This window comes from Lampetra planeri, unplaced genomic scaffold (assembly GCF_965212315.1).
Source record: "Lampetra planeri unplaced genomic scaffold, kcLamPlan1.2.h2 scaffold_424, whole genome shotgun sequence".
Classification (NCBI taxonomy): Eukaryota; Metazoa; Chordata; class Hyperoartia; order Petromyzontiformes; family Petromyzontidae; genus Lampetra; species Lampetra planeri.
Window position 1 is genome coordinate 18,822 of NW_027615247.1, and position 14,344 is coordinate 33,165.

General features: G+C 43.7%; 1 protein-coding gene across 1 annotated transcript; it reads left to right on the top strand.

Annotated features, from left to right (window-relative positions):
- Positions 1–339: 339 nt before the first annotated feature.
- Positions 340–12,052, top strand: LOC144741110 (uncharacterized). The gene is given in 4 exon segments (XM_078623746.1): positions 340–1,491; positions 1,493–2,731; positions 4,591–6,996; positions 11,909–12,052. Coding segments are annotated over 4 exon segments (4,941 nt in total).
- The last annotated feature ends 2,292 nt before the right edge of the window (positions 12,053–14,344 follow it).

The window sequence follows — 14,344 nt, forward strand, 5'->3', positions numbered from 1 at the left end:
TACAGTTTATTTATTTTAATCTGGCAAAATATAATAACATATATTTTCCTAACATTTAAAATAACATCTTAAAATTGGTTTATCTCGTTTGAGGTGTGATGACTAGTTTGTTTTGCGGTAATCTGCTGTCACCCGTTATTTTTCATTTGTACTCAAGATGTCACTATAGACCAACAGAGGAGACACACTCCGTTTGCTTTGCACACCACCCACTAATATAATCGACCTTCCCTTTATTCTTCAGTGTCGAACTCAGGCGACGATTGAGAAAATTGTGGAAATACAGCGTGTACAGCGGTTTCAATCACATTGTTTTAGTTTGAGTACTACTGCCAAAGGATGTACCTGTGGGGATTCATTCAGACCTATGGCTTTCTGTTTTTCTTTGTTGTGGCCCACTCGACTCACGGAGACCTGAGCTATTCAGTCCAGGAGGAGCTGAAACGAGGATCTGTTATTGGAAATATCGCCAAAGACCTCGGATTGGAGGTGGGGAGGCTTTCTGCTCGTAAAGCCCGAGTTGATATTCAAGGAAAGAGCAAACATTATTGCGGGATGAATCTTCAGAGCGGAGATTTAATCGTTGCTGACCGAATAGATCGAGAGGAACACTGTGGAGAAAAACCTTCCTGTGTTCTGAAATTCGACGTATTACTGGAGAATCCGCTGGAGTTACACCGGTTGTCCCTGCAAGTACAAGACGTAAATGACAATGCACCAGTTTTCCCTAAAGACACTGTGAAGCTGGAGATCCGTGAGTCTGCTGACAAAGGAGCCAGATATCGTATTAATGCGGCGCATGATGCTGATATAGGGACGAATTCTGTCCAACGCTACATATTGCAGCAAAACCCGAATTTCGTGTTCAATATTCAGACGACGGGTTCAGGTAGTAAGTATGGTGAACTGGTTTTAGACAAGGAGCTGGATAGAGAGGAACGACAGGAAATGAAATTACTGCTGACGGCTGTGGATGGTGGAGCTCCTCAGAGGTCTGGGACTGTAGTCATCCATGTTGTTATACTTGATGCTAATGACAACGCCCCCGTTTTTACCCAGGCCGTATATTCATCCACACTGAAGGAAAACTCTCCTTTGAAAACCCCAGTTATCACTGTAAGTGCAACAGACGCAGATGAAGGTGTGAATGGAGAGGTTACTTATGAATTCAGTCGATTGTCTGATAAATCACGACATCGTTTTTCTCTAGATCAGAAAACGGGTGAAATTACTGTGATAGGTCAAATAGATTATGAGGATGGGTCCAAATATGAAGTGTTTGTTGAGGCCAGAGATGGTTATGGACTGTCGTCAGAGGCAAAAGTAATTATTGATATCACGGATGTGAATGACAATGCACCTGTAGTATTTGTCAAATCTCTGACCAATCCGATCCCCGAGAACGTGTCACCTGGTACAGAGGTGGGCATCATCAACGTTCAGGATGCAGATTCTGATAACAGTCAACAGGTCCGCTGCTCTATTAAACAAAAACGCCCCATTTAAGTTAGTTCCTTCTATCAAAAACTATTATTCTCTGGTGACTACTGGACAACTGGACCGTGAACTGGTGTCTGACTACAACATTACAATCAGTGCCACTGACGAGGGCTCTCCTCCTCTGTCCTCCTCTAAGACTGTTCACTTATCTGTAGCAGACATCAACGACAACCCACCTGTGTTTGAGGAACAGTCCTACAGCGCATACGTCAGTGAAAATAACAAACCTGGATCCACTTTATGTTCCGTTACCGCTCGAGACCACGACTGGAGACAGAACGGTACAGTGATTTATTCTCTGTTAGCCGGTGAGGTGAACGGTGCCCCGGTGTCCTCCTATCTGTCTGTTAACGGAGACACGGGGGTGATCCACGCTGTGAGGTCCTTTGACTATGAACAGCTGAGGAGCTTCAAGGTCCACGTGATGGCCAGAGACAACGGTTCTCCTCCGCTGAGCAGCAACGTGACCGTCAGTGTGTTCATATCGGATGTGAATGACAACTGTCCTCAGATCCTGTACCCCACCCCGGAGGGCAACTCCTTCATGACCGAGCTGGTCCCCAAAGCCGCACACGGAGGCTCTCTGGTGTCCAAAGTCATCGCGGTGGACGCGGACTCCGGACAGAACGCCTGGCTGTCCTATCACATCGTCAGATCCACCGATCCGGGACTTTTCACTATCGGTCTCCACAGCGGAGAGATCCGAACACAGCGGGACATTTCCGAGTCTGACAGCATGAAACAGAACCTGATCGTGTCGGTGAAAGATAACGGACAGCCCTCTCTGTCTGCCACCTGCTCCATGAATCTACTTATTTCTGATAACTTGGCTGAGGTGACGGAACTGAAGGACATTTCTTCTGAGGAGAAGAATTCCAAGCTGACGTCGTATCTGATCATCGCGCTGGTGTCTGTGTCCACCTTTTTTCTCACCTTCATCATCATCGTCCTGGGTGTGAGGTTTTGTCGCAGGAGAAAGCCCAGACTGTTGTTTGATGGAGCAGTTGCCATCCCCAGCGCTTATCTGCCTCCTAATTACGCAGATGTTGACGGCACAGGAACTTTACGCAGCGCGTACAACTATGACACCTACTTGACGACAGGTTCTCGAACCAGTGACTTTAAGTTTGTTTCTTCTTACAATGACAACACGCTGCCTGCTGACCAGACTCCGAGGAAAAGTCCATCTGACTTTGCTGATGTTTTTGGAGACAGTGATACTCTACGTCAGGTAGGCATACGTCACTGACTTCTGGTTGTAAATTTCAATGACCAACCTATTATTTTCTGCTTTCTCTGGCCATTGAGTTGATACTTTTAATGGGTTTGTTTTGGTAAAACTTTATCCTGAGTCCTACGGTCCAAACATGAATGTTTTCTGAATATAAATATTATTCCTGAATAAGTTCTGTGAAGGTTCCCAGTCATCCCTGTCATAGAAACTTGCTGGTTTTAATGTGAGGCAACTGGCTTTCTTAGTTTGCTGAGTGAATGTCAGTGTAGAAGTTCTGCTGCATATATAAACTGGGCTGTTGACTGACACCCAGGGGTGTAAGGTTCCCCTGTCCATTATTACTGAATCATCAAATCAACTTCGACAGTGTTTTTGAAAATTCTTCCACATGTTCATCTGCTGACACAGTTTATACTAAACTGTTGTATATCAACGCCAAATATTTACTCTTTCCTCTGCCCCAGTTTCTGCAAAATGGTTGTCTTTCTGATGCACTCACTGACACCCTGCATTTGTTGTTGTACTTGTTTTTGCATTTATAGGCTTTCTATCTTTCTTTCTTTCTTACTCTCTTTCTTTCTTTCTTTCTTACCTTTTCAGTTATTGATTAATTCATTGCACTTTGTGTGCAGTTGTGCAGTTATCTTACTTGTTTGTGTTTCAAACACTCAGTGCATTTTCCTGTACCGGTGTATTGTGGTTGTTTTCTATGGAGTTGCAGCTTGAGACCTGTTTAGGCCGATTAGGCTTCTGGCTATATTTTGGTGCTTGTTTTCTCTGTATACGACATGAAATCACACAATAATTTAATACTCACTGTTTTCAAACATCATTTAATGATTTTTTTTGCTTCATATTTATAAAAATACAACTGTATTTTCATCCTTTTTTCATGTAGTGTAATGTTTGATCATGTTTAACCAAAGTAGCCTTGAAGTAAGTGTTCATTCATGATATTTTAATATAACAGAATGAAGTTTAACCTGCAAATTGTTTGCTGGAGTTCAACATACAAACAGATTTGGAGACTGTTAGTTCTCCGGCAACACAATTCACTTAAATTCTTATTGGTCAGGTCTCTGTCCTTGGTGCTGAAATTGGTTTTCCCGAAGCGTTTGTAGACTGTTTTTTTAGACTTTCTCGATGGCAATTAATTGTTTTTGGATAACCATATGGCGTGTTCTGGCTGTTTTTTAACACATAGTTGAAAAGTGGGTTGTTGGTTTGTTTTGTTTTGTTTTGTACCTTCCAAACACGATTTTGTTTTGTTGACAGTACCTCATGGAGCTCAGAATACTGCAGTATTTTCTAGTTTGAGCAGAGTTGTTGGTGTTGCATTTTGGAGGGATTCTTTTTCAATGAACATTGTCTCTCTATCAGCAAAGCTTTTCTCTCTTCTACCTGAACTGGAAGTTGGTCTCTGTGAATGTCCATGATGCTGAAGCGACTAACTAAGGCTGTTTCTTTCTGAGGACCATCGCTGGTGCTGTAGTGATGAACATGTGTGACAGAAGAATGAAGACAGTTTTGTTCTTGAATCTATTTGACACTTAACATACAGTTTATTCATTTTAATCTGGCAAAATATAATAACATATATTTTCCTAAAATTTAAAATAACATCTTAAAATTGGTTTATCTCGTTTTGAGGTATCTGCTGACACCCGTTATTTTTCATTTGTACTCAAGATGTCACTATAGACCAACAGAGGAAACGCACTCCGTTTGCTTTGCACACCACCCACTAATATAATCGACCAACCCTTTATTCTTCAGTGTTGAACTCAGCCGACGAATGAGAATATACTAATAGAACAGCGTATATAACGATTTAAATAACATCGTTTTCGTTTGAGTACTTCTGTCAAAGGATGTACCTGCGGGGATTCATTCAGACCTATGGCTTTCTGTTTTTCTTTGTTGTGGCCCACTCGACTCACGGAGACCTGAGCTATTCAGTCCAGGAGGAGCTGAAACGCGGATCTATTATTGGAAATATTGCCAAAGACCTCGGATTGGAGGTGGGGAGGCTTTCTTCTCGTAAACCTCGGGTAGAAATGGACGGAAGCGACAAGCAGTATTGTGGGATGAACCTTCAGAGTGGAGATTTAATCGTTGCTGACCGAATAGATCGAGAGGAACACTGTGGAGAAAAACCTTCCTGTGTTCTGAAATTCGACGTATTACTGGAGAATCCGCTGGAGTTATACCGGTTGTCCCTGCAAGTTCAAGACGTAAATGACAATGCACCAGTTTTCCCTAAAGACACAGTGAAGCTGGAGATCCGTGAGTCTGCTGACAAAGGAGCTAGATATCGTATTAATGCGGCGCACGATGCTGATATAGGGACGAATTCTGTTCAACGCTACATATTGCAGCAAAACCCGAATTTCGTGTTCAATATTCAGACGACGGGTTCAGGTAGTAAGTATGGTGAACTGGTTTTAGACAAGGAGCTGGATAGAGAGGAACGACAGGAAATGAAATTACTACTGACGGCTGTGGATGGTGGAGCTCCTCAGAGGTCTGGTACTGTAGTCATCCATGTTATTATACTGGATGCTAATGACAACGCCCCCGTTTTTACCCAGGCCGTATATTCATCCACACTGAAGGAAAACTCTCCTTTGAAAACCCCAGTTATCACTGTGAGTGCAACAGACGCAGATGAAGGTGTGAATGGAGAGGTTACTTATGAATTCAGCCGATTGTCTGATAAATCACGACATCTTTTTTCACTAGATCAGAAAACTGGTGAAATTACTGTGATAGGTCAAATAGATTATGAGGATGGGTCCAAATATGAAGTGTTTGTTGAGGCCAAGGATGGTTATGGACTGTCTTCAGAGGCAAAAGTAATTATTGATATAACTGATGTGAATGACAATGCACCTGTAGTATTTGTCAAATCTCTGACCAATCCGATCCCAGAGAACGTGTCACCTGGTACAGAGGTGGGCATCATCAACGTTCAGGACAGAGACTCTGAACAGAACAAACAGGTCCGCTGCTCCATTCAGCAAAACGCCCCTTTTAAGTTAGTTCCTTCTATCAAAAACTATTATTCCCTGGTGACTACTGGACAACTGGACCGTGAACAGGTGTCTGACTACAACATTACAATCAGTGCCACTGACGAGGGCTCTCCTCCTCTGTCGTCCTCTAAGACTGTTCACTTATCTGTAGCAGACATCAACGACAACCCACCTGTGTTTGAGGAACAGTCCTACAGCGCATACGTCAGTGAAAATAACAAACCTGGATCCACTTTATGTTCCGTTACCGCTCGAGACCCCGACTGGAGACAAAACGGTACAGTGATTTATTCTCTGTTAGCCGGTGAGGTGAACGGTGCCCCGGTGTCCTCCTATCTGTCTGTTAACGGAGACACGGGGGTGATCCACGCTGTGAGGTCCTTTGACTATGAACAGCTGAGGAGCTTCAAGGTCCACGTGATGGCCAGAGACAACGGTTCTCCTCCGCTGAGCAGCAACGTGACCGTCAGTGTGTTCATATCGGATGTGAATGACAACTGTCCTCAGATCCTGTACCCCACCCCGGAGGGCAACTCCTTCATGACCGAGCTGGTCCCCAAAGCCGCACACGGAGGCTCTCTGGTGTCCAAAGTCATCGCGGTGGACGCGGACTCCGGACAGAACGCCTGGCTGTCCTATCACGTCGTCAGATCCACCGATCCGGGACTTTTCACTATCGGTCTCCACAGCGGAGAGATCCGAACACAGCGGGACATTTCCGAGTCTGACAGCATGAAACAGAACCTGATTGTGTCGGTGAAAGATAACGGACAGCCATCTCTGTCTGCCACCTGCTCCATGAATCTACTTATTTCTGATAACTTGGCTGAGGTGACGGAACTGAAGGACATTTCTTCTGAGGAGAAGAATTCCAAGCTGACGTCGTATTTGATCATCGCGCTGGTGTCTGTGTCCACCTTCTTTCTCACCTTCATCATCATCGTCATGGGTGTGCGGTTTTGTCGCAGGAGAAAGCCCAGACTGTTGTTTGATGGAGCAGTTGCCATCCCCAGCGCTTATCTGCCTCCTAATTACGCAGATGTTGACGGCACAGCAACTTTACGCAGCGCGTACAACTATGACACCTACTTGACGACAGGTTCTCGAACCAGTGACTTTAAGTTCGTCTCTTCTTACAACGACAACACGCTGCCTGCTGACCAGACTCTGAGGAAAAGTCCATCTGACTTTGCTGATGTTTTTGGAGACAGTGATACTCTACCTGAGGTAGGCATACATCACTGACTTCTGATTGTAAATTTCAATGACCAACCTAATCTTTTCTGCTTTCTCTGGCCATTGAGTTGATACTTTTAATGGGTTTGTTTTGGTAAAACCTAACACTGAATTCTACGGTCCAAACATGAATATTTTTTCTGAATATAAATGTTCTTCCTGAATAAGTTCTATGAAGGGTTCTCGGTCATCCTTGTCATAGAAACTTGCTGGTTTTAATCTGAGGCAACTGGCTTTCTTAGTTTGCTGAGTGAATGTCAGTGTAGAAGTTCTGTTGCATATATAGATTGGACTTTTGACTGACACCAAGGGGAGTGAGGTTCCCCTGTCCATTGTAACTGAATCATCAAATCAAGTTTGACAGTGTTTTTGAAAATTCTTCCACACGCTCATTTGCTGACACAGTTTATACTAAACTGTTGTATATCAACGCCAAATATTTACTCTTTCCTCGGCCCCTGTTTCTGCAACATGTTTGTTTTTTCTCCATGTTTATTTATTGAGTTTTGAGTATTACAACATTCCACCCAAAAAAAAAACACACCAAAAACAAACAAACAAGCAAACAAACAAACCCACAGTCCCCCACCCACCGACAGCCAAATGTAGTGAAGTAAGTTAGCTGAAAATATACCACAACATGCTGCAAAAGAGAAAAAAAAAAAAAAAAACAACAACAAACCTAAACAGTAATAATCAGAATACGTAAAACATATTAAAACGTATTAAAACAGTAGTCATGTTCAGGCAGCAACCAGTCATGAATAGCCCCATAAAAATAAATAACTGAATAAATAAGTAAACAATCAGCCCACATCATGAAGGGGGCCTCTGCACATGCAGAGGTCCACCACTAAGAAGTGTTTTCTCAGGTGGCGTGGAATATAATTCAAAAAAGGCGACCATATCTCCAGAAACCTCCCATCATGACCCATTACAGCAGCATGCAACCTCTCATGAGGCAGCATACTGAAAACCTGTTTATACCAGACAGTGACAGTAGGTGGGGAGTCGTTCACCCAATTAAGCAGTATACACTTTCGTGCAATGAGAAGCAGTTTATCAAACAATTTGTAATGTAGTGTGGGAAGACAGAAATCTCTAGAAGGGAGACCCAGAAGGAAGACACCAGCGTCTTTGATAATCCTCCTCTTGAATATATTACTGAGCACACTAGTGATGTTTGTCCAAAATCTGGTGATCAACCGGCACTCCCAAAAACAGTGAAAATGTGTCCCCCTGTCGGAGTGACATTTGTTGCAGAGGGGTGATAGTGATTTGTCGAATTTATGTCTTAAGACTGGCGTGATGTGTAATCTGTGTATGATCTTAAACTGGATTTCCCATAGACTATTACATATGAAGGTTGACTTAACTAGCTGTATCGCTGCCTGCCAGTCATCCTCAATGTATTCTGAATTCAGATCTTCCTCCCATTTACGAGAAATGTCTGGTATCAAATACGTGGCAGAGGAAGTAAGAGAGGTGTAAGCAGCAGAAATGAATTGTTTCAATTTTTGTCGTTCTAAAATGAATTTTTCTACATCACTGTAACAAAAATTGTCGGTGGAGGAAAGGTTAGATAAAATAAAATGCCTTAATTGTAGATAACCAAAAAAGTGATGCTGAGGGATGTCAAATAATTCTCTAAGTTGCTGGAAAGATAATAAATTATTGTCTCTGTATAAATCGCCGATTACATGAATCCCTCTGTCTCTCCAGGAGGAGAACACAGGTGATCCGGTGCCTGCAGGGAAATCGGGATTGAGTGTAATAGGAGAGAGCAGAGATTTCCTCTCCCTCCATCCCAGATGTTTACTGATATCACGCCAGACTTTAATACTATTATAAATTATGGGATTATGCTTAATTATTGATATTCTTGGGGTCACAGGTAAGGAGACCCCACGGGGAGTATGGAGCACACGCCCAGGAGTCTACACAAGTCTCCCCCCTACGATAGGCACGCAGCCACACCCAGAAAACTCGAGCATGGCATGCCCAGTTATAAAAAATCAGATTGGGCACAGAAAGGCCCCCCACGTCAGATGTCAGCTGAAGTGTTTTAAGTTTTATTCTAGGTTTTTTCCCATGCCAAATAAATTTGGAAAACGCCCTTTCTATGAGACAGTTTATTTTTTTTGTTAAATATAGAGGGAGCATCTGCAACGGATAAAGCAGACGTGGGAGGACATTCATTTTGATGAGGCTGACATGACCCATCAGAGAAAGGGGGAGATCATGCCAACGTTCCAGGTCCTTTTTAACTGCATTGAAACTAGGAGTAAAATTAGATTTCCACATGTCCTTTAAGTCCGGGGTTATTTTGATTCCCAAATAAACAAAGCCAGAGGTTGACCATTTAAATGGGAAGTTATCTGATATTTCTGTGCTATTTTTCCAGCCCCCCAGTGGCATAGCTTCTGATTTATGGAAATTAATCTTATATCCTGATATGGTGCTAAACTCATTGAAAACTGCAAGAGAGGCTTTGATAGATGTCTTAGGGGCGGACAGAAATAAAAGAAGGTCATCGGCATAGGCGGCTATTTTATGTTCCGTGTTCCCTATTGTTACTCCTTTGATACCAGGGTGAGATCGCAGTTTTTCAGCAAGTGGTTCCAAGGCTAAAGCAAACAGGAGAGGACTAAGCGGGCAACCCTGTCGCACCCCACGAGCAATAGTGAAAGAGTCAGAGCGTCGGCCATTAGTTATGACGACTGCTTTTGGTGAGTGGTAGATGGTTCTGATCCATTTTATGAAGTCTCCCCCCAGACCAAATCTTTCCAATACATCAAATAAATAGTCCCACTCAACCCTATCGAAGGCTTTTTCAGCATCTAGAGAAACGGCTAATGCTTTCTGCTTATTTTGGTTGGTATATTGAATAATATTAAGAAGCCTTCTCACATTCCTGGTCGAGTGACGCCCTTGTACGAAACCTGTCTGATCCGGATTTATAAGAATTGGGAGTAAATTTTCCAAGCGTTTAGCAAGCAGTTTTGAAAGCAGTTTACTGTCAACTGAAATTAAACTAATAGGTCTGTAAGAACCACATTGATCAGGTGGTTTATCTTTTTCCAAGATGACTGAAATGTTAGCTAGACTGAGGGTAGAAGGGAGGCTACCATTGCTAAAAGAGTCTAAATACATGTCTGTAAGAGGGCCAATTAGTAATTGCTCAAATTTTTTGTAGAACTCTGGTCCGAAGCCATCAGGTCCAGGTGCTTTCCCTCCTTTAAGCGACTTTATGGCTTCTGATACTTCTTCTTTACTAATTGGTTTACATAACTCAGCTTTTTGATCATCCGACAGATTGGGCAATTGGATACTCTCAAGAAACCTGAATCGGTCTTCAGACGTGGAACCACCATCAGAATGATAAAGATCCTTATAGAAAGATCTCATTACCTGGTTTATGCCAGCAGAATAAAGATGTCTCTTCCCATTCCCGTCCAGGAGAGAGGGGATTATCTTTGAGTCGGTTTTAGCACGAGCTAAGCGAGCCAGTAACCTGCCAGGTTTATTACCAGATTCAAATAATCTATGTTTAGCAAAAAAAAATGTGTGTTTCTGCTTTTGTAGATGACAATTGGTTAAGAGCAGAACGCGCCGCTTCCAATTGTTTAGCCAGGGCACTGCTACGGGAGGATATAAACTCTAGCTCAGCTATCATTTTCTCCAGATCCAATTGTTTCCTAAGAGCATCTTTCTTTCGTGCTGAAGCATAGGACATAACACAGCCACGTATATATGCTTTAGCAGTTTCCCATAGAATAGAGGGACTTATATCTGGGGTTTTGTTAATGGACATGAAGTGCTGCCATTCCATAGAAATATATTCAACAAAATGGTCACTGCTCAATAGAGTCGGATTCAGTCACCAGTGTCTACAGGCTGGGTCTCCATACGGGGGGGAAATAGTTATACTAACTGGGTTATGATCAGATAGGAATTTAATGCCAACTGTACAGTCCACCACTCTCTCCAAAACAGTTCTTGAAGATAGAAAGTAATCTATCCTAGATAACGTTCGATGAGGACTTGAGAAGAAAGTGTATTCCTTATCCAATGGGTGAAGCACTCTCCAAGCATCATACAAATCTAGATCATTGGTAAATTCACGAGTTTTTACAGTTTTTGTGGTGAGAGTTGAACGTGGGGGTGATAGGTCCACATTTGGATCAAGTACACAGTTAAAGTCGCCGCCCAAAAGCACGTAAGTGGAGGAAAATGTTGCCAGATCTGAAAGAAGTTTAGGTAGAAATGAGGCATCATAATTGTTAGGAGCATATATATCACCAACAACTATGAGTTCACCATAAAGATAACCAGACAGAAGTACATAGCGCCCCTCTTTATCAGTTATTGTTCTGTCTAAGGTAAAGGGCAGGCTTCGGTGTAAAAGAATAGCAACCCCTCTGCTTTTAGAGTTGTATGATGAATAAAAAACTTGGCCCACCCAGCTCCTCCTAAGTTTAATATGTTCAAGGTCAGAAAGGTGAGTCTCTTGGAGAAAGGCAATATGGCATTTCTGTTTCTTTAAGAAAGATAGAATTTTCTGACGCTTAATGACATGGTTACACCCTTTAACATTAAGCGAAACGATTTTGAGATCACTCATGTGTTTATGGAGGCTGTAAAATATTCAAAATCGAAATAACCACTTCCCAATCAAGGGTCAGAATAGCTTCAACAAAGAGCAAAGTGTCATACCAAACCACATAAACAGCTGTCGGTGGGCTCCCATCCCCAAACCCTGACACATGAACAAAGCAGAACCCCTGGAACAAAAACACAAACAAACTAAGACAAATAAGACATCCCCTAAACGACATGTCAACAACACAAATCCTTGGACCGTAACTTTAAGTCCCGTCCGCTGTCCTGCATAATGTTAAAGGCCGCGCGCGCCCGCGGCCCGCGCGCACCAGGGCAGCCGATTCACAGCGCCCCACGCACCCGGCCCCGCGGGCGCAACACGGCCAAGGTCCCAACATTGCGAGTGCCCGCTGAGCGAGAATACGAACGCCCCAATCATGCATAGATCAAAACAAACAGTGCACTAAGTTTCCCCTTTTAAAAAAAAAATATATATATATATATGTATATATATACATACATACACATTCCTTAAGCAGCTCTTAGCGATCTAGATAAACAAGTGAAAAGAGAGAAGAGCATTTCACAACAAAACAAAAGAGAGAGCAACAGTTCTGAACCGCCACCTATTCCACTCCCGAGGCAACAAATAATAAAACCCCTAAAGCAATCCAGAGTCCTCCCCGAGTTGATGCGAAGTACTTACAGATCCCCGCGGGGATAACATACCAGACCCGGGAGAGATCCAGGCACTCCCCGGCAAGGGGAGCCCGCTACCCCAACGAGTGGATGAAGGAAAGCGCCTTCTTCGGATCCTCGAATGTGCGGCGTCCTTCCGGTGTGTGGATGATGAGATGAGCTGGGTAGACCAAGGAGAACTTCATCTGGCGATTGTGCAGAAGCTTCTTGCAATCGGAGAAGGCCATGCGCTTCTCAGTGACCCTCCTGGAGTAGTCCGGGAACACCATGATGTTGTGGCCGTCCCAGGTAGTTTTCCGTTGGCGCGCCGCATTCGCGATGCGCTCGCGGTCCTGGAACCTCAGGAATCTGGCGATGAGCGCCCTGGGACGTAGTTGTTGATCCGGTCCTGATGGTCTCCTGGCCCCGATCCTGTGTGCGCGGTCAATCTCCAGACTCTGAGCAAAGGCTATTCCGAAAATCCCGGGAACAACTTTGCAGAGGAACGCTTGTGTATCTTTGCCCTCGCATCCTTCTGGGAAGCCGATAAAACGTAAGTTGTTTCTCCTCTCACGGTTCTCCAAGTCGTCCAACTTTAGCCTGAGCTGCTCGACTTCCTCCTGGGAGGCGCGGGGATTGTCCTGCAACTCTTGGTTAGCATCTTCCAGGAATGCTAGTCGGCCCTCAACATGATTAAGACGTTCGGAGATCTCAGACAATTTAGTTTCAGTCGCGGAAGTAGACCTTTTTATGTCAACTAATTTCTTGTCCTGGATCTCAAACGTGTCTTGGATGACTTTCGACATCCTGGCCAACTCTTTAGCTACTTCACTGTCGGTCTTGGTCGGCGAGCAGGTTGACAATGACTGTGACATGTCCGTGGCCGTATTAGCTTCGTCGTTAGCCCTGGTGCTAACTGCAGAAAACGTCGATACGGACCTCTGGTTCCCCGATTTCTTGGTGTTGGTTTGAGGCATGTTGTCTTCTTTCAAGCAGAATGTGAGATATCACGTCTCCACATCGAGCACTCGCAAGGTTATTTAAAGTTTCGCTGCAGGTTTGACGGAGCGAGCGTCTCAAGCGGCCATCCTCGCCACCCACCGGAAACAGTCCCCATGTTTGTTTTTCTGATGCACTCACTGACACCCTGCTGTAGCAATAACCCAGTTTTTGTTCATGGGCAGCACAGGGTATCTTTTAGATTCAATGGATCATGTCTCTGCGCACAAAGGAAACAGGCAACAACGAGTTTTAAGATATGTATTTATTGACTAAATACTAATAACACACATGTAATACTAAAATGACAAAACACAAGACAAACAAAGAACAGACACAGAACGTAAAAGAAGACAAAAGGTAAACTCGGGGTGATGGTGATAGGAGATAGTTCTTGATCAATTATTAATCCCTTAATAACTGAACTAATGACTAACCTATCGTATGTGAGAATCGCTGCTGATGAGCAGTGTGTGTGTGTGTGTGTGTCAGTTACTGGACTTTTGACATCAACTCTTATGAGCAGCTCAGAGATGTAACAGCCTACTTGACTTCAGGAGCTGAGGCTGGGACCCAGTGATGCTGGATTCTGCATGCGATGTCTCCAAAGTGGGTTGTCCTTGAACGGCGTCGTGTTCTCCAGATGTTTGGTCCTGCCGATGGCGCTTCCTGATCAGCGACTTAGTGCAACCCGCCAGCGGTTCCTTAGCTGGTGATTGGCTGATGGCGCTGGAGGCTTCAGATGCAGTTTGGACTGCAGGTGGCTCAGTTTTTTGTCAAAAGTTCTGATAACGATCTGACAAAAATGATTCCTGGTTTGTGGAGAGGATTGAAACGTTGGCTAGGCGTTTGTGATCCTCGAAAACAAGAATCTAAAACTCGTAAAAATGAAAAGAAGAAAAATAGGATTTGTTACAACAAAGCGGTTTGCTAGTTGTAATCTCCAAAATAAAAGTGTAAAAACTTAGGTTTAACTCTAGGCACTAATACTCAAGCTTAAGAGGCACAACTTGGTTACGAAGAAAGAAAGCGAAGGCTAAGCTGAACGAACGTGCGGCAC